The sequence below is a fragment of the Macaca fascicularis genome, chromosome 2, assembly GCF_037993035.2.
Source record: "Macaca fascicularis isolate 582-1 chromosome 2, T2T-MFA8v1.1".
Lineage (NCBI taxonomy): Eukaryota > Metazoa > Chordata > Mammalia > Primates > Cercopithecidae > Macaca > Macaca fascicularis.
Window position 1 is genome coordinate 79,763,487 of NC_088376.1, and position 25,287 is coordinate 79,788,773.

A 25,287-nucleotide genomic window follows, 5' to 3' on the forward strand; every position below is an offset into this window, starting at 1 on the left:
TCTCCTGGATGATATCCTGAAGAGTGTTTTCCAACTTGGTTCCATTTTCCCCCTCACTTTCAGGCACCCCAATCAGACGTAGATTTGGTCTTTTTACATAATCCCATACTTCTTGCAGGCTTTGTTCATTTCTTTTTCTTCTTTTTTCTTTTGGTTTCTCTTCTCGCTTCATTTCGTTCATTTGATCCTCAATCGCTGATACTCTTTCTTCCAATTGATCAAGTCGGTTACTGAAGCTTGTGCATTTGTCACGTATTTCTCGTGTCATGGTTTTCATCTCTTTCATTTCGTTTATGACCTTCTCTGCAATAATTACTCTAGCCATCAATTCTTCCACTTTTTTTTCAAGATTTTTAGTTTCTTTGCGCTGGGTACGTAATTCCTCCTTTAGCTCTGAGAAGTTTGATGGACTGAAGCCTTCTTCTCTCATCTCATCAAAGTCATTCTCCGTCAAGCTTTGATCCGTTGCTGGCGATGAGCTGCGCTCCTTTGCCGGGGGAGATGCGCTCTTATTTTTTGAATTTCCAGCTTTTCTGCCCTGCTTTTTCCCCATCTTTGTGGTTTTATCTGCCTCTGGTCTTTGATGATGATGGTGATGTACTGATGGGGTTTTGGTGTAGGTGTCCTTCCTGTTTGATAGTTTTCCTTCTAACAGTCAGGACCCTCAGCTGTAGGTCTGTTGGAGATTGCTTGAGGTCCACTCCAGACCCTGTTTGCCTGGGTGTCAGCAGCAGAGGCTGCAGAAGATAGAATATTGCTGAACAGCGAGTGTACCTGTCTGATTCTTGCTTTGGAAGCTTCCTCTCAGGGGTGTACTCCACCCTGTGAGGTGTGGGGTGTCAGACTGCCCCTAGTGGGGGATGTCTCCCAGTTAGGCTACTCAGGGGTCAGGGACCCACTTGAGCAGGCAGTCTGTCCCTTCTCAAATCTCAACCTCCGTGTTGGGAGATCCACTGCTGTCTTCAAAGCTGTCAGACAGAGTCCTTTGCATCTGCAGAGGTTTCTGCTGCTTTTGGCTTTTGTTGTTGTTTACTGTGCTCTGTCCCCAGAGGTGGAGTCTACAGAGACAGGCAGGTTTCCTTGAGCTGCTGTGAGCTCCACCCAGTTCGAGCTTCCCAGCAGCTTTGTTTACCTACTTAAGCCTCAGCAATGGCGGACGCCCCTCCCCCAGCCTCGCTGCTGCCTTGCCAGGAGATCGCAGACTGCTGTGCTAGCAATGTGGGAGGCTCCGTGGGTGTGGGACCCTCCCAGCCAGGTGTGGGATATAATCTCTGGTGTGCCTGTTTGCTTAAGGTGCAGTATTGGGGTGGGAGTTACCCGATTTTCCAGGTGTTGTGTGTCTCAGTTCCCCTGGCTAGGAAAAGGGATTCCCTTTCCCCTTGCACTTCCCCGGTGAGGCGATGCCTCGCCCTGCTTCAGCTATCGCTGGTCGGGCTGCAGCAGCTGACCAGCACCGATTGTCCGGCACTCCCTAGTGAGATGAACCCAGTACCTCAGTTAAAAATGCAGAAGTCACTGGTCTTCTGTGTCGCTCGCGCTGGGAGTTGGAGACTGGAGTTGTTCCTATTCGGCCATTTTGCTCCGCTCCCCCCGCCATAATGTGTTTTAATGAAAAAAAAATTCAGCGAACAATCACTGTGGTAGGCAGACAGTCATTTATAGCTTCCCAAAGTGTCCACGTCCCAATCCTCAGAAGCTTTGAATATCTTACCTTGGACAGCAAAAGAATATCTTACCTTGGATAATCACATTGTAGACATGATTAAATTTAAGGACCTTGAGATAAGGAGATTTTCCTAAAATATCTGGGTGCATACAATCTAATAATTTGAATCTTTAAAAGTGGAGATTTTTTTCCCATATCACCCATAAAGAAGGTGATATGAAGATGTTGTGCTGCTGACTTTGAAGATGAAGGAAGAGAACAGCTCACCAAAGAATACAGGCAACCTATAGAAACTGGAAAAAAAAAAAAACAACAACTGAAAACCAAATTCTCCTTTAGAACCTCCATAAAGGAAACTCTGCCTTGCCCTGCAGACAGGTTGATTTTAGCCCAGTGAGACCCGTTTAGGATTTTTTTACCTAAAGAGCTGTAAGATAGTATACTTTTGTTATTTTAAGCCACTAAGTTCGTGGTGATTTGCTACAACAGCAATATAAAATTAATATAGTCACTGGCTGTTGAGTGAACAATACTTGTCGTATTTATTTTAAAACTTTGTTCTGTAAAACAACTGTTAGACTTGTGCAAGTAAACAGGTTATTAAGAAAATTTTTCTTGCTATTAATGTCATATGAATTAAAGTGTATTTTGAGCTAAGTATTTCTATGGGTGACATTGTAATTCAAAAATCAGACAATTTTGAAATATTTGAACTATGACAGATTATCTTACAGTCATTTAGGACATATTTCCTTTGCATTCTTAGTCCAAACACTATGAAATCTCTTTGGCAATTTTTAGTGGGTACATTTCAATGTTTGACTTGTTGGCTTACATCTTGTTTACAGGCGCTGGAGTTAATTTTTCATGAGTGATAAATTGTCAGTTAACATGAACTTTTGCAAGTGAAATTTGAAACTCTACTAACTGTTGAGCATAATATTAATGTGTATTAGGTCAAATGGCTAAACACAATGCATTGGCACTGATTCAACATCCTAATGATCCAACTGCATTCCTTTGCATGAATAGTATTATTTATAGTAGTTTAATTCATAGTATTCTTTAGCTCTGAGTTTTGTTTAATCTAAGAAGGCTAGTGAAGTTAATTATGTTGTCTAGAAATGGAAAAAGAAATCCACCAACAACCACTAAGATTGCTGCTAATGTTGATATGATTGAATTCATAGTAGAGGCAGCTGGATTTAATTATCAGTTTGCAATGTTGCGGTTTCAGCAGCAGTTGCTGAGGAATGGATAACGCAAGTAGCCTTCAAAGCCACTCACATTAGAGATAAAAACCTTGTCATTCAGTCAGACAGCTGACTGAACAAGTATTAAAATGAACAAAGATTTCCCAAGGGAGGTTGCAGACTAAGGTTTGGTTTTGTCTCCTTGGCTTCAATTCAAATATGTCAGACACATAGGATTTTTCTCTTTTCTAACTTAAAGTGTTAGCCATTTGTAGCATTAGAGGTGGGTTTGGGGAATAGGTTGAGAGCGGGGGCATTTAGTGGCAATTATATAAATCTTTGGTTAGCTAATTACTCCACTCTATTCAGCTCATTTATGGGGAGAAATGTAGAAAAGAATCCCCAGGTTCTAATTATTTTAACAGTGTTACCTAAGTACTAACTTAAATACTTTCACAGCTATGACTGAGTTTGCTAAGAGCAACAGTGGTGACTGGTAGCAGAAATCAAATATTTTCCCTGTAAATCAGGTTTTCTCAACAGCAACACTATTGACATTTTGAGCCAGATAATTCTCTGTTGGGGAAGGGTGGGGGCTGTCCTTTGCATTATGTTCAGCAGCATTTCTAGCCTCTATGTGCGGAATGCTAGAGCACTCTCTCCCTGTTGTGAAGGCTAAAAATGTCTCTAGATATTGCCAGAAGTCCACTGTGGGAGGGGGTGCAAAATTCTCCTCACTGAGAACCACTGCTATAAGTCTGAGAGGAAACAATGCAAATTACTTTTGGAAGGTACCAGTTTCTCATTCTAACAAGCTCTTGGTGGTGTCACTTTACTATTCCGTAAAAATGGCAGTTCCTGTGCTTAGTATCCCCAAGAGAATGGAATACTTGCAGGAAATACTAACATCTTAGAGTTTAAGTGGGTGTGTAACCACACAGACACTCCTGACCTTTATACATCAGCTTTGTTTGCTTTTACAAATAATATCTTTATGATATTTTAGACTGAACATTCAGAAGCATAATGTCTCTCAACATAAATTCTATAGTTGTAGCTGCTTCTCTGCACAGCAGTACTTCATCCTGTAGGAAGCAGCCCTTTAGCTACATAAGATATGAAACAGCAGGATGCAATAAGAAACGAATGAATCTTTAATGAATAGTTTTTAATAGAAGTCACATTGTTTTAATAATGGGGAAGATAACATGGCATTAGTGCTGGCAATTAATTAAGGAATTCTTGCCAAGATAATTGGTAATCATTTTCTTAATTTCTTTGTGTGATTCAATAAATACATTTTGTGGGTTTTTTTTTTTTCCAGTGTGATAATATTAGCTGACTGAATTGTAGCTCTCTTTGCACGAAGGTTAGAGTTACCAAAATGTTCAGGGAATTTGTCCTGCATTATGTTGACTAATATATCTAAAAAATAGTTAAAGATTTGCCTGTTTTTAAAAGTATGATGCAAAATAAAACACAGATAGCAGAAATCAAATATTTTCCCTGTAAATCAGGGTTTCTCAACAACAGCACTATTGACATTTTGAGCCAGATAATTCCTTGTTGCGGGGGCTGACCTGTGCATTATGTTCAGCAGCATTTCTGGCCTCTATGCGCTGAATGCTAGAACACCCCCTCCCAGTTAGGTCCATTTGCGAGATCTTGGTATATTTTTATACCCTTTCACCTCAAAACCCCCACCTAAAGAACACTGGAGTGCACAGATCAGGTACAGTCTGAATGGAGGAGAATGAGCCAGGAAATCTGAATTGTGTTCCTGGCTTTCTCACTTATATGACCTTGAACAGGCTGAGATTTACTCTTCTTGTTTTCCTTATATACAGTAGGCAATAAATCACCCCCCCAATCCCTCATAAAATATTATCAGGATTAATTAGAGAATTCATTTGAAGTGTTTTGTGAGCCTAGAAGAAAAGCACTATCTGTAATACAAGATATTACTCGTTTTTTTCTTCCTGCTCTTCTCTGTGCTATGCAGCTCTGCTTCCCCAGTCTACTCTCATCTATCCATTTAGCTGCTGGGGGTTGATTAAACTGTTACTCACACTCTTTCCCAGCTTGCATTAAAGGAACAGTATTAGATTTCATTTTGTTGAGAGATTTAAACACTACCATGTCTGACAGATTTTGAATTCACCTCTTAAATGCATTCCTACAGGCCCCAGTCACAATATCAACAAAGTTGAAAACACCAACTTTATTTTTTAGTCACCTTGAATAAAAATGATGCTGTTTATTTTTAACACGTTTGAAATATTCTGATACAAACACTATCAGTTCTGATGGACTTCAGTAATGGGAATAGTGTCTGTGCTATATTTTTATGGAAAACTTATTTCTAACAGTTCTCTTTTTTTTGTAAATCTAATTGCTTTTGGTTCACCAAGAATTCATGGGCAATTGCTTTTCTCACTATTACAAATATATTGCAAGTGGAGTTTTATATTCAGGGTTGCTGACCTGAATCTGTTTTCCTTCACAGTAATCTTGTGCTGTTTCCAAGCTTAGGAAGGCTGACAGAGTTTGAAAAGACAATATTCATCAGTCAGACTGTGGGTGCTGCTTTTGCATCTTTTATACATAATTGTCAAAACATTCTATTAATACCCAACTACAGGCCAATGCATGAAAATATAATCGGAACATTGCAGAAGTGATGCAGAGACAAACAGGAACTTGAAACTGTTCCTCATTTTTGACACCAATTTACTGGTATCCCACACAAATTTGGTGTTCTCAATTTCTGAAGAAATTATCTATATCAGACCTGCAGGCTCATGGTCCAGAGGTTATAGGAAATGTCACTTTATATTAAAAAAGAACCCACCTCAAACCTGGCTTTGTGCTTTGCTCCTTGCATTAATAATGATGTCTTTCCAGCTCTCATTCTGCTTTTCAGTCCTGGGGGACACATATTTTAATTTTTTATTGGCTGTGGTAGAGTTTCAGCAGATTCATAGGAAGCGCTTCCCGTATGCTTCCTGATCCATGCAACCAGAGGGTACAGAGGGGTGTGTATGCTTGTATGTGTGTGTTTGGGGTGTGTGTGTGTGTGTGTATGCATGTGCTGGTTGATGAGGGAGGAGTGACAACTGTTGATTTCAATTGACATAGCCCATTTGTGTCCTTAATTAAAGTAGATACAAATCAGAATATTTTTATGCACTTAGCCATTTTTCCCCTCCTAACAGGTCTTGGACTTTGAAATTTGATGGTAAAATGGATTGGATGGTAAAAGTAATAAAGGAGAAGTCAGTTCATCCATGATTTAATCTATATGGTAAAATCTATCAAAATTCAAAGGTTTATAACATTGCATGTTAGGAAAAAGTTTTGGTTACCGATATAATCTACTAGTGCCCACAGTTTCCACCCTCCTCCACGCTCCTCATGGCTGCCTGGCCTGACAGCATTTGAAAGGTGGGGCATTGTGTATGCCTTAACATTTAGTTTTAATTTATACTCCCTAAAATTTTTATGTGTAAATATTTTCCAATTTAAATGTTTAACCATAAAATATATTTAGAGACTGAAAACAGAAAATATCATATTTATGATAATTTGCCATTTTAAGAAAGGACACAGTGCTTCTCAAATAAGTAGTTGTATGATCCGACTCTTCAGGTGATGACAGCTTTGTTGATTGACAGGCAAGTGGAGGGGGGTTGTCTGGGCAGTCCATCATTAATACAGGTGTAAATCACCCGGTGGAGCAGAAAACAAACATGTGGCACACGTATTTATATCTGAATTATAATATTTATTCCCCACCTAAGCTACAATGTATTCTGAAAAAGGGTTACTGGGATCCTTTCTTTCTGCATGGGTTTCACATTGCTCAATGAAAATATGTTACAGTTGTTGAAAAAAGGTTTTTATGAGAATATTTGAATCATATTTTCTATCATAATCTCAATTATCTTTAAAAATCTGGAATCCTGCTTTTCATGTATGTAAGTGGAAGAGCTAACTAGAAAGCTTTATATCATTAGATAAAAGTTAATGGTGTCTTTACTTCCCAACATCCCCCAAATTTGTCTGTCATATATTTTGATATCCAAATTAGTGCCTTATATATGTAGCACCCATCCTTAATTTTGCCCTTGAATAATTTTAACTGTATAAAGTTTGCCTCCTTTTAACAAGGTGGGAATGACGGTACATGTACGATAAGCTGTTTGATACCAGAGAGTGTATGGTACTTAGCATCTTCTCAGGCCCAAGTATTTTTAGAACTGGAAAAAAAATAGCCTTCAAAGACCATTTCCCCAGTCATCTGGCTTTTTAAAGAGGACTAAGCTTGTCCAAAACTGAGCTCCTCATCTTCATCTTGAACTTACTCCTGCCAGGGGTTGCTTCTTCTTATGCAAGTACTTTTCTTCCCATTGTCCAGGCCAAAAATCTGGATATCATCCTTGACTTCTGTCTTTCTTTTATACCCCATGCCCAATCTTTCAAAAAATTCCTTGGTTTTATGTTCAGATTATGTCCAGAACCTGTCACTTTTTACCACTTCCATTGCTCTAGCTTTATTCAAGTTACCATCATCTTTTGCTTTATTATAGTAGCCTCTTAACTGGTTCCCTCCTTTCACCTTTGCTTTTTTTTCTCTTCGTACAAAGCAGTCAGAATGATCTGAGGACAATGTAGGCAAAGTGTGTTCTTCCTTTGATTAAAAGCCACAGTGGCTCCCCACTTATCCACTGCATATGAGAATCTACATGATCTGCCTCCATTACCCTCTTCTCTCTCTGAACTCATGTCCTTAGACTTCCCCACTTCCCTCTCTCCTTTCCAACCACACTGGACTCTTTGCTGTTTCTCATATATGCTGGGCATGTTCCTGCCTCAGGCCTTTGCACTGGCTCTTGTTCAACTTCTGTCATGCCTGTACACTTCTGCTAGATATCTGTACAATGGGCTCCACCTATCCTTTAGTGTCTCATTACCATGAAAGTATCTTGACTATCTTTGAAATTACAACTTGTTTTCTTGGCTGTCTGTATCCTCCCTACCTTGTTTAGCATTGTTTTCCCCTCTCTGACACCGCTTTCTAGCAGACACACTGTTTGTTTGTTTTAGTCATCACCTACTACAATGTCAGATATCTGAAGGCAGGATTTTTTTTTTTTTTTCAATGTCATAGTCACAGCCCAGAACAGTGCTTGGTACATGGCATATTCTAAATAATCATTCTCATTAATTTACTATTTTCTGTGGATAAATTTTCACTTCCATCATTTACCTAGATTCTCCTCTGTGCTTCTTGGACAATTTCACACAAATGTTAGATCTTGACTCATGAGTTGACTTTGAACAGATAGAAAGAAGCCAGAGGCATTAAAAGAGCTGGGAGAGGGTTTGCAAAGATACTGATGTAGTAAGAGAGCAGTGTGTGAAGATTTGAGAGTGGAAAGAGGCAAGAGTGTATGAAAGGAAATGGTGCGAGAACAACATGCAAAAGTTAACAGCAAACAGATTATCAAGTGTATTGTATATTATACCAAGGTATCTGAATGTATCCTCAAGCAGTGGTGAGTCATTAAAAGATTACACAGGAGTTGGCTTACTAAGATTAGTATTTTGGGGAAAAAAACTCTGCAAAGTAAATTCCTTTTAGAAATTATGTACTCTTCAAATTTGTAGGTGGGTATAGAGAACAATTTTTCTCATATCATGAAATAATATTCTATACCTAAATGAATTTGGATCCAAGTTATAGACACAGTTATATTTGCACATCTGAGCATGAGCAAGGGCTTGTGTGATCTATGTAAAAATAATGCCTTTGGACCCTGTCACAATTTTAAGAATTTTGTATTACTGAAGTGATGTTTCCACTTTACCATCATGACAGGAGGCTCATTACTGTAATCATTGAATGTATTTTGATATTATTTGCAGCTAAAGGGAAAATGATAACTTTCATTTTAATCAGAGGCATTTTCAATTACTCTTCAATCTAAATTCATAAAGAAAAATGGACTAAAATTTTTAGTACGGAATCCAATTTCTTTTTGAAAACCAAGACTTTTCTTTGTGGAAGAAAAATTAATCCATAGAGGAGGAAATTTTGTTTATGGAGGTGTTGGAGGATGATATTTTAGAGACAGTATGCAAGTTGCCAAACAGCAATTGTGCTTTTGTAGGTAAAGAGCCTCTACCAGGTGGACAGACTCTGGAAACAGCCACATGTTCAATTAAAATGTTTTAGTAAATTTATTGAGAGTCAGGTAGTTTTTCGTTTTTATCTCAACTTCCAGCACATCAAAGGAACTTAGCTTTAATTGCCTCTTGTAGGAATTAATCTGTATGGAAGCCTATCTCTAAATAGCCAGAGAGGCCATGACCAAATGTGAAGCCAATCTTCTCTCCACACTTGCAAGTGCCCCAAAGAGATTTGCTCACATGTAAACAGACCCCTATTGGGTTCCTATTAGTAGAGTTAGAAAAACTTATTTTAAATTGAGATTTTAGAAATTCTAATAACTTTTTGTCAGTTGGGATTTTTGATTCCAAGAAAGAGAAACTGGTTAGTTATTTTAAGCCCCAAAAGACTTTACTGGAAGGCTAATGGGGGAAGAAAGGGGAATACAAGTTGATGGGAATATGGAGTCTGATACAGAAAATTTACAGATGCCAGAGAGCTCTGGGGAAAGCAGGAGCCACAGTTATAGCAGAATTCTATTGCTGCTGCAAGGAATCTGGCCTCCAGAAACAACTTCATGTTTCAGGTTGCCAGAAGCAAGTGGCTGATAGGCTAACAGGGAGTGGGTGAAACAGAGAGCAGCGCTGTCCTTTTCTGTCCTCAGTGGGAGACAATAGTACAGGTAGGTCTTAACTACTAAGATAATCCCAAATGGAGAATTTCATCCAAAGGGAGACCACAGTGTTCATAAGGAATCATGGGTTAGGGAGATTGGGTACTCTCAAAATGATAACTATATCCTCCATTTGTTATTTGATTGTATGTTGTCTTGCTTTATTTGAAGTGACTGGTAGGATTGGGGTAAGGATTTTTCCTTTGTAAGTTGGCTTAAAATATCCATGTATCTATAGCTATGCACATAGTATATAGATTTCTTTCTCTTGTGGAAAAGTAGCTGTGGGTTGGAATGGAAAGTGAGGAAGGTTTTATACAGACCAAATTTACGGTCTGCCTGTAGTAACTCAGGATTATTTATAGTACTGGAGACACAAATTGTTGGTTTGCATTATGCTTGAATTGCTCTTCTTTTCCCATGCCCAATACTTCTGAGTTACTAACAAAAGAAGGCAGAGTAGACAAAAAAAGTCTTGTATATTTTTCTTCAAATTGGGTTAACATCAAAGAGAACCACTGATAAAAACTGAAGCAGATGTATGTGCACATATGTACATGCACACAGAAACCTATATGTATATATTTATACATTTTATATACTCTTAACTGTTAAGAGTCAATTGCAGGCCTGATGTCCCTAAACATTTTAATAGGTGTTTCTTAAGAACAATTTTTTATAACCATATGATAATTGTCAAAATCAAAAAATTAGTATGTACATAATACTGCAGTCTATAGAACTTACTCAGATTTTACCAATTGGCCACATGTCCTTTGTAGGAAAAGAAAATCTCAGATACTGTATTTTTTTTTTTTTTTTCTTTTGAGATGGAATCTTGCTCTGTCATCCAGGCTGGAGTGCAGTGGCACCATCTCAACTCACTGCTATCTCCGCCTCTCCAGTTCAAGCGATTCTCCTGCCTCAACCTCCTGAGTAGTTGGGGTTACAGGCATCCACCACCACGCCTACGTTTTGTATTTTTAGTAGATACGGGGTTTCACCATGTTGGCCAGGCTGTTCTCGAACTCCTGACCTCAGGTGATTTGCCTGCCTCGGCCTCTCCAAAGTGCTGGGAATACAGGCGTGAGCCACTGCACCCAGCCTTTTTTTTCTGTTGTCATGTCTTGTTGGTCTTTGAAATGTGAAATACTCCATCATTAATTTGGAAACAAAGCTTTTATTTGTTGATATATTTTAATAATTTGGCCATTATTTTATAGAAAGTCCCTCATCTGGTGTTTGGCTGATTATTCCTTATGAATCAATTTAGGTTATAGACTTTTGACAGGAGAAAACAAAAATGATGCTGTAGTTTCAGCATGTCGTGTCAGGAAGCACATGAAGTCAAATCTAATTTCTGCTGATATTAACTTTATCAGTTGGTTAAGGTGGCTTCGCTATGGGTTTCTCCATTGTAAAGTTATTGTTTTCCTTTTGTAATTAGTAAGTATTTAGTGTGGAGATACTTTGAGACAATGGAAATAATCTGTTTCCTGTCCAACTTTTGCCTACTGATTATAGTATTTATTGATAATTCTTGTCAAATGTTGATTTTTCTAATTAAATTATTCCTTCTAAATTTAAAAGTTGGATTTTTATTGCAAGGAATGACTTTCCTTATTTGTTTATTTGTATGAGGGTGGACAAATGAATACTTATTCACTGTGCTATAAGCGTTTATTTTTACTATTTTGATGCTGAAATTATCCCAGATTTTCCCCATGTTAGCCCTTCGAATGGGCTAACTTTAGTTTACTTCCCCAAGGGTCTTCCCTATAGCACAGTGCTTTGTATAATACTTAATAACTGTATTGAATTTGCCAATAAACCAAGCATCATTTCCTCTAAAATTTTCTACCTTACCAAAGTAAACTTTTCTAAAAAGCAAATTCAGGAGAATGTACAAAACTGTATATATATCATGGGTTGAACATAATTCATATTTTTCTTATTTTGTCTAATCTATGACTTTTGACTTTTAATATAATTTCCTTTATATCTATTCGTTATTTTATAAAATATAAGATATTTTTCAAAATTTAGAGTAAGTACTCAGTTGAGTCTCTTGTCTGAAATAACAGACAAGTTGGTTTGTGTGTTACCTCTCCATCTGCCATCCTAAGGGAAGTTGGGAAACCTCAGGCAAGATTAATGACAGTAGAAATTTTGTTCCATGATTAACTTATATTCTGTCAGACACCGCTTTGGAACAGGTTTATAACCTTCTTTCCTCTATGCTATTTCCCTACACTATTTGCTTAAAGATTTTTTTTTTTCAAATTAGTCATCATTCACTTCTTATTTCCTTTGTAGAAAAATTAAGAATTATAAAAGAGACAAAATACCAAAATACTACTTGTACTTTGATTAAATCTTGAGATAATTTTTAAATGGCACCTGCAACTTACCCTAGACCTGGTGAAATGTCTTGTGAGGACAATATTAACTCATCCAACATTAACAGAATGGTACTTATGTGGCAGGCATTATACTCAGAGCTTAATTAAGTTTTTGCTCCATCTTCAAAAGACTAACAGTATAGTTGGAGATGAGGTCCATAAGCAAAAATTCCCAAAAAGTTAACAAGAGCAGTATACAAGTTGTTCTGAAAATAAGGGAGAGGTGCTGACTTCTCCTGGAGGAAGCTAGTGAGCAAGGTGCTTTTGAGAATAAGTGCACATCAGTGTCCAAGAAAAGAGATTTTCTTCATATATTTTGGGATGGTTGAAATCAAATAATTTATTCTAAATGATACTATAATTGAGTTGAACAAAAGTACTGATCATTTTAAATTAAACAAAGAATGTTATAAAACCAGTATTATTAGTTTGGGAACATGTTCTGTCTGACAAATTTGCTCTGGTATAATTAGGTGACATAATGATCAAACAAATGAACAGAAGTAGTAAATGAAGCCTATCTCGAATGTTGTAAAGCTTTTGATTTTTTTGTCTGATGTAATTGGATTATTATGATTCTTCATATTGGATAATTAAAAAATACTAAACCTTGTGTCCAGAAATCCCTGAAAAGGGGATGTGCATGGTTAAGCTCCATGACTGAATGAAATCCTTTATATTACAAGCCAATTTTTTGGTGAATTTGCACTTAGGTATATTTTTCTCTGAAAGAATCCTTAAGTCTTACCAGATTCTCAGTGGGTCCCTTAAATCGCTCCAAATTAAGAAGCATTTGTGGAGTGGTATGCTGAAAGTAGAACTATTATTATGCTGAAAGTACAAGTCTATTAGAATTTTAGCCCCAGACTAGCTACACTCAGTACAGTCTTAGGCTAATAATTTAATTTTCCTATGCTTTAGTTTCTTCATTTCTAAACCAGGAGATTTAACTAAGGTCAGTTCTCCTCCACAGACATATTCTCAATTGACAAGTACATCTTAAAGATTTTTACAACTTTAAGTGGACACAGGTTCAGTTTTACAGCCTTTACAGTGTTGGCACTAAGAGTGTACTAAGAAATTTGAATCTTGCTGTTCAGTTTCCCTTGAAAAACATTTGTCTACTCTGGGCCCATATTACTGCACAGCAGCCCTTTGGAGATCAGTGCTCATATATTTGGGCAATTGAATGTGCTCAGGGTCTCCACAGACCCCACCATGCCCTACAGTCTCACAGCAGCCTGCTCCACCAATTTATATGGCTTTCTGGCTCTGGAAGCATTTGGTATGGTCTCCTCAGATATGCACAATACACCATTAAGCTAAGGAAAGAGAATGTATCAGATTATTGGGAGGTGATAACAGTGCTATGAATGGACAGCTTCAGTGCACCTTTACTGAAATAATTCTGAGGTTCGCTGTGTTCCTATATGTACCCTGATTGTGGAGGAAGTTTTAACACTTTTTGCTGAAAACGATTTCTCTGCTTGGAGTTGAAACTGATCATCAACTTATATTGGGCCTCTTATATGATACTCTTACACATTTGCTGGGAACCAATATTTTAGGATGTTATGTTATACCAAAGAGGATCTGAGATTGTTAGAAAGTGTGTGATAAAACTGCTCAGGCCCTGTATTTACACAAGTAAAATGAAACCTGAAGTAATTGTACATTTCAAGTTACTTCATTGACTAGATCAGGGATCTGCAAGTTTTTCTGTAAAGAGACAGGAAATATCTGTTTGTTTTGCAGGCCGTATTATCTTTTTTTATAAGCACATAAGGCATCTTAGACAATACATAAATACATAAATGAATGATCATGGCTGTGTTTCAATAAAACCTTACTTAGAAATAGAGGTAGATTTGGCTTGTGGGTTGTAATTTGCCAGCCCCTAGGCTAGGTAATCATTAGAATATGGTGTCTATGAAGAATAATCACAAAGATTAAAACAGGATGCTACTACAGGAGGTATTAGAAAAGAAGACCCACAGGAAAAGTGATCTGGGATTGCTTAACTTCCCCAAGAGGAGACTCTTGGGTAATATAATTTATGTTTGACATAGAAAATAATTTCTTGACAATAAAAGTGGTTACATTTTAGAATGATTATTAAGGCAGTTTGCAGACTCTTTCTGAAAGGTTGTAAACATAGTATAATTTTTCATCTTTCTGAGTTAGTTTTCAATAGGTATATGAACAGGATAATCTCTAGGCACTGGGAGATGAACAACTAGAAATGTAAATTCAGTTTTACATTCACTGTCGTTCATCTCCCATTGGACAGAAGCAGACCAACAATTCAGATTTCTGATGTTTATATTAGTAGTTAGTACTTTCATATTCTTAGGAAAGGATTTTTTAAACCCCTTTCCTGATCTCTGAAATGCCCAAGTGTTCTAAGTAGCATGGTTGATTAACATACAACAAATCTATTAGTAGTGCATTTAATGATGATGAAATGCTACGTACATTTAAAATAACAGATATAATAGCTAACTTAACAGAATTATCCTAAAGTTGTTTTGGAATCCTCAGAATACTTTTACTTGTTCTCTCAAGTTATCTGTGCAGACTACTGTGATTTCGTGAAGGGAGAACTCAAGATTATACACCTACTTTTCATTTACTTTTTTGGTCATGTTTCATGTGTCTCTACCTTAAGGCAATAGCTACAGTAACTTTAGTTGGCTTTGGGCTACTATCTCACTTATATCAAATAGATTCATAGAAAAATATGGTGACAGCATTGGTGGGGAGTTTGGAGGACATCTAATTCAAACCTCTCATATTTAGGACAAAGAAATGAGAACCCTGGGTTGAGTTTTCATGCACCTGATGAGGAACTAGAACTTCAGATAGACTGTTTATTACACAAAAATAACTTTTTAAATTTGAGATTTTTTTGGCCAAAAAATTTTATAAGGCAATAAACTCAGGTTTCATAGATCTATGTAGGATTTGTTGTTGTATATAACCCATTTAAGTTTAAATACCCAATTCTTTTTGAGGGCTGGACTCCGGTCATTCTGGCAGTTAATTATTTTATTTTCCTAACATGAGTTCTGTATTATGAGAATTTATGCTCTCCATTCCAATACTGGAATAAAATAAGAGCATGATACTAGAGATTGCCATCCCATGTGGTGTGTTAAAGATTCAATCGATTCTGTTGCAGTCTCATTGGGAAGGAGCAATAGGGAGACAAATGTGGTCACTGCATCATACATATTAGATGGTAAATAAAATTTAATAAAGAGCAGAGACCTTTTTCCTGTTAGGAGGGAATAAATTTGAGCATAATTGCAAATTAAAATTTTATCTGGGAATATCTATGTCTTACAGACATTCTATAATGAAGAAAAAATAAGCTATTTTCTAGTGTAAATCTTATTTTAAGTCATAATGATGTATATATGTGTGCGTGCGCACAACAAAATAGGTGTAATGACCTCATCTATTCCATTGTATTTTACCATCTCTTATACATGTGATTAAAGTTGCTCCCCTTAAAGTATGGACATAGGGAGGCTTTGAACTTATTTCAGGGATTCCACATTTAACGAAGAAGTTTTTTGGAAAGCTTAACTTAGATTTACCATACCAATTAGTTTTTAACTATTTGTTTGTGTTTGTGTGTGAATAATCTGTGAGAAAAATTAGTCTCATTAAATTAGTCACTATTTCACCATGACGAGCATAAATAGTCTTTTCTAGCTTAACCACGTGGAATGTGCAACTTGACCCTGAACAATTTTACCCTTAGGTGGTTTTATGCTACTGATATCAAAGAAATATATTCTCATCTCTGAATACAATTCCAAAAGAGGAGTTCCAAAAACTACAACAGCATCATATTTGGAGGACTGATTTCCTTAAGATGAATTACGTCTGGTACATGTAACATTAATTTTTAAAAAAATGAAGCATGACTTACAGTAACATGCACAGATCATAGTGTGCACTTTAAAAATTTTGAAATGAAGGCCGGGCGCGGTGGCTCACGCATGTAATCCCAGCACTTTGGGAGGCCGAGGCGGGCGGATCACAAGGTCAGGAGATCGAGACCACGGTGAAACCCCGTCTCTACTAAAAATACAAAAAATTTAGCCGGGCGCGGTGGCGGGCGCCTGTAGTCCCAGCTACTCAGGAGGCTGAGGCAGGAGAATGGCGTAAACCCAGGAGGCGGAGCTTGCAGTGAGCCGAGATCGCTCCACTGCACTCCAGCCTGGGCGACAGAGCGAGACTCTGTCTCAAAAAACAAAACAAAACAAAACAAAACAAACAAACAAAAAATTTTGAAATGAGCATACACCTTTGTAACTTACATGCTTATCAAAATATAGGACATCTCATCACCACAGGTTTCTCCTGCTCCATTACATCATCCCCTGAATGGAAGCTGCACCCCTGGCCACCTTCATGGCCACCCAGGCAACCACTGCTCTGATTTCTATCACCATAGTTTAGTTATTCCTCCTCCAGAATGCCATGTAAACGGCATCATCACATATTCCTTCTATTGTGTCTGGTTTCTTTCCTGCAGAATGTTTTTTGAGGTTCATCCATGATGTTGCATGTATCAGCAGTTCATTTCTTTTTATTGTTGAGTATGAATGTTTTTATGAGCTCTTGTTTTCTGATGTGAGTTAAAATTATGTGAGAAGAATGAATTATCTTCTTAGAAATTACAGAATAAGGCTATATTTGAAATTTTCTCCTCCACATAGGTCACTTTATACTATAACTTATCCTATTACACAAAGTATATCTATGTAAACAAAATTCTTCTAATCACAATGAAAACTACTAGTTCAAATATTTTACAATAAATATTTTAGGAAAGACATTGTATCAGGGTATTAGAGTTTTTAATATATACATAGTTAACATTCATTCATTTTATTAAATACTTATTGGAAGCCTACTACATGGCAGACATAATACTATAAGAATTTTCTCATGTTCTGAAATGATATATAAAAGCTCTAGAAGAAATGAAGTATTAGTAACTGATCTAAATCTCTGTATTTATTTATAATTGTTAATTACCAGTTTTCGTATTAATCTGTCACTTTATAGGCTGATGGAAATGAAAAAAGTTATTTGTGAAGTTACAGGATCTGAGAAAAGTGAGTTCCTATACATCATTTTTCAAAAACTGTCCTGGAGGCTTTCTTTGCTGCTTGTTCTTGAAAAATGGACTCCATGGGGTTGAGGCATCATGGAGATTTTAATTAAGTTTTAATTAAATGTTTTTCATGGTTTTGCATAATAAGGAGATAGTATCAAATCTAATTCCTGAGAAATCTAACATGCATCCTGGTAATCAACACATGAGGAAACTCTAAGCATCCACATATAATTTAGTGCTGTTTCGATTAAGTGCATTTTAAAAGGATAATCCTTACACAGTTTCTGAATATATTCATTAAAATTGGTAAACTCAGTAGAACATTCTAGGGAAGAAAATTTTTAATAAAACTTCAAATTTTTGTTGGTTTGATATACTGACAATTTAATAATTTAATGTCTCTGAAATTAGTTTATATATATTTTATTTGCTAATTTGTAAAAATATTACATAAGTACTCTTGGATTTTTAAAAGTCTAAGGACATAGAATATAAAGTGTCATATCACTTTCAAATGTGTGAAGATAGTAAGAGTTGCCTAAACTGTTTGTATTTGGGGGTAATAATATATTCACACCATAGAACTGTAAGGCTTACCTAAGATAGGATCTCAAAGTATTTCACTGTTACACCTTGGGTAGAAGGAATACTTTAGGCCTTATATCCAAATGAAGTTGTATGGATAATTACAAACATTAACTAACAGGATTGAACATATAAAATATATCACAGTTTTTTCATTGCTTAATTTTTAATACATTGTAAGCCTTAAGCAATTGAAAGTGTCCTGTGCCCTTGACTTTTAAGAGACGAGTTTAAAAAACTTATAACATGCAATGTACTCCAATTGAACAGTATGTTGAGTTTTAACTATTTGCTAAGGATTGTATTAAGTACTAGGAATACAAAGATGAATAATGCAGGATTCCTCACTTCCTTTGCCTTATTCAGCTTTTTCTCTTACTCCTTTTAGTTTTTTCATTCAATAGTTATTTTTTCTCTTAATTTTAAGGTCTACCTTTTAACTGTAAAAGGATAGATTGAACTAAATGGTGTCTAAGTTTTCTTCCAATTCTGCAATTCTATGCCTTCTAAATGTGTGCTTTGAATGCTAACATGGATATGTGCAAACACTGAGGCACGTTTTGCTTAGACATGCAGCAGGTTTGAAATTCGTTTATATCCATGTTAAGCTGAGTTAAGAAACTCAGCTTCGGAGTCAGATGGGCCTAGGTACAAATATTTACTACTCAGGCAAGCTACCAAATATCTGAATTTTTCTCTGTGGCGTATTTTATAAAGTGGGGATAAAAATACTACTTCCTTTGTAAAGCATTATGAAGACTATATGAGAGAATGCATGTAAAAGACTTCAACAGGTGCGTTCAGAATATAATAAACTCAAAATAAGTATTAGCCGTTATTCATCAGGTGGTTTAAATATAGGTAATTTACTTGTTTGGAAAAATATTCGTAAGTATTCACAAGTGAGGTAAAGTGCATTTGTCCTTATTTTACAAGAGGAGTTAGTGAACTTTAGTGAGGATGACAAAATAAATGTATTTTCTGTCTATGCTAGTCGTGTTCTTGTCAAGAACCAGGCTCAGAGATTCTTTGTTGGTGGCAGACTATCACACGGTGGAATCATCTTACGTCTAGTATTTTCATTGCTCAGCACTGTGCTGAAAACAACAGCTCTACCACGTTTGCCCAATGAGCAAATGATTGGCTGGATGAATGGATGAAAATGTTTGCTGTTAATACACTAAATATAAAGCAAAAATTTCCCTGTGGCAATGTTAGTAAATAGTTAATAGAGACAAGATTTTAGCTTTACTACTTGTTGGTACTTTTACATAATTTCCTAATCCTCTATTTCTTGCAATGGTGCATACACTTGGACAACGTTGCAGTATAGTGACTTCACAAAATGTGATGCAAGCATAATTTTTACTGATTTGTTACAAGAATCCCTACTGCAGTAGCTAGCATTATTTTTCCTATTTTATTTTCAGAAAATGTGGGACCAGAAAAAAATAGATGACCTAATGTGACAGACTGATTTTTAATCGATCCAGTAAATGTTACCCTGTTTCAGAGAGAGGTGCTTCTTTCCCAAAGTTATAGCATTATCTCACCTATTTGTAGCCAAAGATGTCCTTATGACTTTAAGATGCACTTTCCAGCAGTGCCCTGGAGCTCTTTTGCATTCCCATGGACCTGTTATGATTATGAAACCCCATTAAGAAAATTCCCTTTGAGATATTGAGATAAAAAATACAGAGTGTGTATCATTAAAAGTTATAACATTGGACCTAAATCATGCTTCCCTTTCTATATCTTTGATCTTAATGATCTGAGTTTGGACCAGTAAGGTATTATGCTCTTAGAACAGCTGCTGGGGTATAAAAGAGCATTTTAGAGAGGGATGGAGATTGTGAAATATGAATTGAAATCAGGGCTAGTGAAGTTAATTCAGCAGCTGTGTATAAAGAAGCATTTTGATGTCTAGTATGGTAATGCACCAATACTTATCGTCAGATAATTTTAATTAAGCAAACCTTAAGGTATTAAAAATTAGAAGTACTGTTTAATTAAACCTTAAAGTATTAAAAACTAGAAATATTTTTAGACTTTTCTCCTCTATATTTTGTATGTGGAGTCAGAGGGAGAGTAGAAATATAATGAGGACCTAAAAAACTGCCAGTAGGAAAATCAGTTGAAATAATCCAGATGCTTCTACTATTTTAAAGGTCAAATCTGGTTAGCTCATAAAGCCCAGAGTAGTATGAGAGGAGATGTTCAATAAATCTTGGAATTTGGTAGTAGAATAAAAGTGGTGAATTTACAGACCTTAAGCTTGGTTGCTTGGATTTTCACATTATGCCATCTAAGAGTGGAAAAGATTTCTTCCAGCTGTAAAATTGTGGGTTAAAAGAAATGTCACACTTTAACTTTTTTTCCTTTTTAAATCCATAAGCTCTGAATGTTACCAGATTTTCAGACTTTAGGAACTGAAGGCTTTTTATTCATAGGACAGGCTTTGCAGGAACTACTACACTGCAAATTCATCCCCATAAATCTCCTAAAATACATATATTTTTCTTTGGAAATACCAACTCTTGGATAGCAAGAATAATTTCCTTGTGGCTTTCATAGCTTTTGGCTTTTGTCTGAAAGATCCAGAAAGTGCAGAGGTTATGATGTATTGCTTTAGTGACACGAACACTTGTCCCTTAGGATTGACATTTCAGGAACTTCTTCATGTGTTACAAAGCCACATGCAGAGAGTGCTTGAAAGTCACTGGATAGCTGACTTCACCCACAGGGAGAGTGACATGGACCTGGAGTAAAGCCTTTTCAGTGAAAACCTTTAGGCATAATTAGGTTATTCTAGCAGGTAGTGGATTCATGTCAATCCAGCCATCTCCAGAGGATGCTGAGGGCTACCAGTCTCACATGACAGCTTTCACTGGCTGGTTGCCGCTGAACTCCGAGTTAACTTCAGGGACCTTTTGAATTGCCTTCAGGGTGTGGCACAAGAATGCAGCAGGCTCAAGAGATTTTAAAGATTCATTCTCCATATGAGTTGGCCCTAGGGATTCAGAGAGAAACTGAGATGGTGGTGGTAATTCTAGGGCCCTGTGAAGTGTAAGCAATCTATAAAATACTGATGCAACGTATAATGAGCTATTCTGGTGTTAGTGCATTAGTGTGCCAATCCTGGCATAATAAACACAAAATATTTATGAAATGCTTAACTGACATATATTGAAATATACATCAAATATTGGTATCAAAAGAGGGCTGATACTATGTTGTAGTTTAGTTGGGTTTACATAATCTTTGCTTGAACATTGTTATTATGGGAAGCATGGTTTTAAAGGAACAGTTCAATTACATAATCATTAGTTCTCTTATGCACAAATATTTAGAGGGATTTTGTTACAAATATGTTAGGTGCTTACTCATTATCTGTTTTCTTCCATTGTCGTTTAGCCCAAGACAATGTAAGCCTTTTATGACCTTCCTGCTCCCTACTTTCTCAGACATGAGATCCCATTCTGACCAATGAGGTCTAAGGTCCAAGGGCTATGGTAGTTCTTAGAAAAGCCTTTACTTTCTTGGTAAAAGTGAACACACATTGTTGGCTTAGCCAGTCTGGTCATCTTTGCTTTCATCTGTTTGTTGTTTCATTTAGAAGTTGAATTAATGAGTACAACTCCCTTGTACTTCTGGCTATGGGAGGTAAATAAACTCTTAGTTATTTAAGGCATTTTGAAATCATGGTTGCAAAGTGGCTGCCACACCTTTTAGGTATCACATTTTTCCTAGGGTTTAAAACAAAGCCCGTCATGACTGACATCCCTTTAGATGTCATTGGCTATAACTGGTTCACATAGCTAGAAAAGCAGGGCACAAATATAGAAAGTGTCTCTATCCCTGATGTCTTCATTTAGTGGTTGAATCTGTGAGTTCAACCGCCTACCTCTGAACTTTCATTATTTGTTTAAAGCATTGTAATAATACTGTATGCTATTTACAGCTGAACATTTGACAAAATAAGTAGAATTTGGAGGGAGGAGAATATTTGAAAGTTAGAAAGAGTATGAATGAAGGATGAGCTAATGAGTAGATTTTCTTAAGTGGATCAACTATTCTCTAAAGAAGCAGAAAGTCAGTTATTAAATCCATAAAAAGCTTTATCATAAAATGAAAATCTATTCTAGCATTATCGTAAATATTAATAAAATAACTAGGTAAAACATTTTGCTAGTAAAGTATTTTCTCAACCAGTGTTTAGGAAACACTTCTAACTATGTAAACAACTCTTATATAGACAAACTAGTAGAAGGTAGAGGATAAATAATCCCAAATGCTAGTCTTAAAGTGTCTGTGTTTGTACTGAGCCATCAGGAAACGTTTTGCAGCATATCTGCTTCTCTGAACTGAATGGAAAGGCCCCAGGACTGCAGCAGTAAGGTTAATTTATTCATGGATTATTCATTATTAATTATATGTGACTCAGTCTGTGGTAACTCACCATTTATAAAAAATTGCTTTCTGTTTAGGTTAGACACATTGATAAATAACAATTAGAGAACATATTTTACACATCCAACCTTAAGGGTTCTTATTGTTCTTTAAAACTAATTATAATAAGATGTTTGGAGCAAGATTTGGTCAAAAGGCCAATGAATTTGAAACACCTCAGTAAAGCAAAGAAGAATTGATTTAGAAATGGCAGATTTCATGTCGAATAAGCTACTGTCCTAAGTAAAAAAAAAAAAAAAAAATCAGTCTGTTGTATCAAAATGTTTTTCTTTTCTCATTCAGATTCATACTGGTGACTATTTCATTATTGCAGAGGAGCCCAATGTGGGTGAAATGTTACAAATACTAACAGTGAAGAAATCTGGTTCTCTTAAATCTGTGTTGTTGGCTGAAGGTACAAAGTTTCCCAGTGGTGTCTGTTATAAAGTAACATGCAGGACTTGGCAGCAAGTTACAGATAACAAGACTTCCATCCCAAAGACTGTCCAAGCCACATGCTAAATTTTGCCCATCTGTCACCAGTCTCCTCTGTCCCATGTCAGAGTCAAATTTGGAAACTGGTGACATTAGAGGTACTTGTTATGCCTGGCAGAACAAAACCCGAAGGTCTTATTGCTCATGACAGTTCAAATGTACTTGAACAGTAATTACTGTTCATATGGAGTTCTTTGAGGTGTTCTTCTGTTTCATGACTTCCCATCTTCCTTTAGATATTCCCAGTGTAGAAGGTACTGAATATTAGAAGCAGCAAGAAATGGTACCACAAATTATTTTTTAATTTATTTTATGTGAAAGTCAAAGAATGCTAATACAAACCTAACATTTGATGGACTGTGATTATTGCATATTACCCAACTAGGTAAGTCTAAGTAATACAGAATTAATAACTATATTTTCAGAGAAATATTATTTAACATATTTTAGTTTCATGAGTATATAATTGAAAATATCACATTAAGAGTTATTAATTTATACACAATATGAGTGAATCTCAGAAACAAAATGTTGAATAAAAGAAGCCAGACACAAAAAAGTACATACAGTAAGATTCTACTCACATAACGTTCAAAAACAGGCAAAATTAGTGTGTGTTCTAAAACAATTAGTGATTATTCTTAGGATAGTACTTGAAAGTGGGGCAAAGTAGGGGCTTCTGCTATGTGAGTAACATTCTCTTTCTTGCTGTAGCTAAAGGTTACATGATACATTTATATTGTGGAAGTAGATCCCGCTGCTCATTGATAGTTTGTATACTTTTCTGTTTGAATATCATTCTTCAATTGACAAAGTAAAAGAATTAACTTGTAAAGTAAAATAACAGTTATTTTAGAAAAAATACACAAACCACACAAAAAATTATTTTTCAACATAATTCAGAATTATTAATGATAATGATAATTATTTATGGAACATATCTGTGTTAGACATGGTTCTAAGTGTTTGAATTACGTTACTTTCCTTAGTGATTACACCATTTTAGAGGTGTTGTTTATTCTGTTTGTTAAAGAGGAATTGGGATTTGGGATTTAGAGAAATTAAGCAGCTTGCTCAAGGCCACATCTCAAGTTAGGAGTTGTGTGTAAATTTGAACATTTGTTTGTTTAACTTCAGCAAGGAGGAGAAGCTTTTGCACTGTGCCACGTGCTTCCACTAACCATCACAGTTGCACATTGAGACAAATTAATTTCAGACTCTAGACTGAATTTTCATTTTGAGGATGAGCAGTTTTCTTTTTAGATTGAACTTTCCATTTCCATGATAATCAATGATTGTTATTATAACCAAGACTTATCCTCAGTCTGTACTGGGGTTTTTTATAGCTCAAGAGGGAGTCAAATATAAAGCATCATAGTAGTTTAAAACTGAAGTTTGGAAAGTCCAAAAATGATTAGCAGTCTTTCATAGACAATCCCAATGGATAAAGTTGGGGATATTTTGATTGGCAGCCTCATATATATTTTTTATTATTTTAGGAAGCTTCTTCCTAGTCTTGGCCTTTGTATTTCTAAAACTTTTGGTTGAGAGAAAAAAAAATGGAAGATGGTAAGATAAAATTCCATGAATTTAAGAACAGTGATTTTAAATTTATTAGGGCTATGTCATGTAATTAGATTTTAAGAACCTGGTAGTCTAATGAACCACATTTTATTTCTCATTAGAAAACTGATTTCTTCCCATTGGCCATACGCAATTCCTGGTGAAGGAGTAAGTGCTAGGGAAAAAAGGATATACGGCAGATGGTTCTGTACCTTGGGGAAGACAGACATTAACTTTTGTGCAAATCAGAATTGCAAGTTAAGTAAGTGAAACATCAGTGTTGTATAGCTTGAAAAGTATTGCTTCATCTCATTTTACCCTTGTGATTCTGAGATCAGTATCATTGTTATGTCCATTTTACAGATTAGAATCTGAGGCTCAAAGAGACCGATTAGTACAAACACATTTACCCAGTAGGTAACAGACTGTGGGAATGAAGGGGAAGAAAATTAATTATTGCTAGATAAACTAGGAAGGCTTTATGAAGAAATGCATGGTTAGGTGCTTCAGGAACAAGTCAGATTTAAACACAAGAAAGTAAGGGGAAGGGCACTGTGGTTTGAATGAGCTGTGAGAGCCGAACCCTAAATGCAGGAGGAAGCATGTCTCTTCTGGTCTATGGTCAGGCATCCACTGTGGGTGAAAAACAGGTTTCAGAGCCATTGTAGTTTGGCTGGCAATAAAATTATTTTGTGATCACATCATGGAGGCCTGGTTCTGTAGGCCCTAGAAGGAAAGACTCTTGTGTGTGTGAGAAAACACCAGTATTCTGGGTGGGTGCAGTAAGTGAAGAGACAGAAGAAAAGAAACCAGGTAGTGAGTTATGACAGTAGTGTAATGTGGGCTTCAATTAGGATGAAATGGTAGAAACTGGAAAAGAAAAGGTGGAGGGAAGATTGAAGGACACTCCAATGGTCATCGTTTCCTAAGGATGCCCAGTATTGCGGCCTTT

The 25,287-nt window shown here is 36.3% G+C and overlaps 1 protein-coding gene across 3 annotated transcripts in view; it reads left to right on the forward strand.

Moving 5' to 3' along the window:
- LOC102145424 (vitamin K-dependent protein S-like) overlaps positions 1-25,287 on the forward strand; it is a 602,541-nt gene that overhangs the window by 91,810 nt on the left and 485,444 nt on the right. For 2 of the 3 annotated variants that reach the window (XM_065540145.2, XM_074033738.1), the window contains exon 3: positions 17,192-17,241. The exons of the other annotated variant lie outside the window; for it this stretch is intronic. In XM_065540145.2, coding sequence (XP_065396217.1) covers positions 17,192-17,241 — 50 coding nt within the window. The remainder of the gene's footprint in view (positions 1-17,191; positions 17,242-25,287) is intronic. 3 annotated transcript variants of the gene reach the window in all.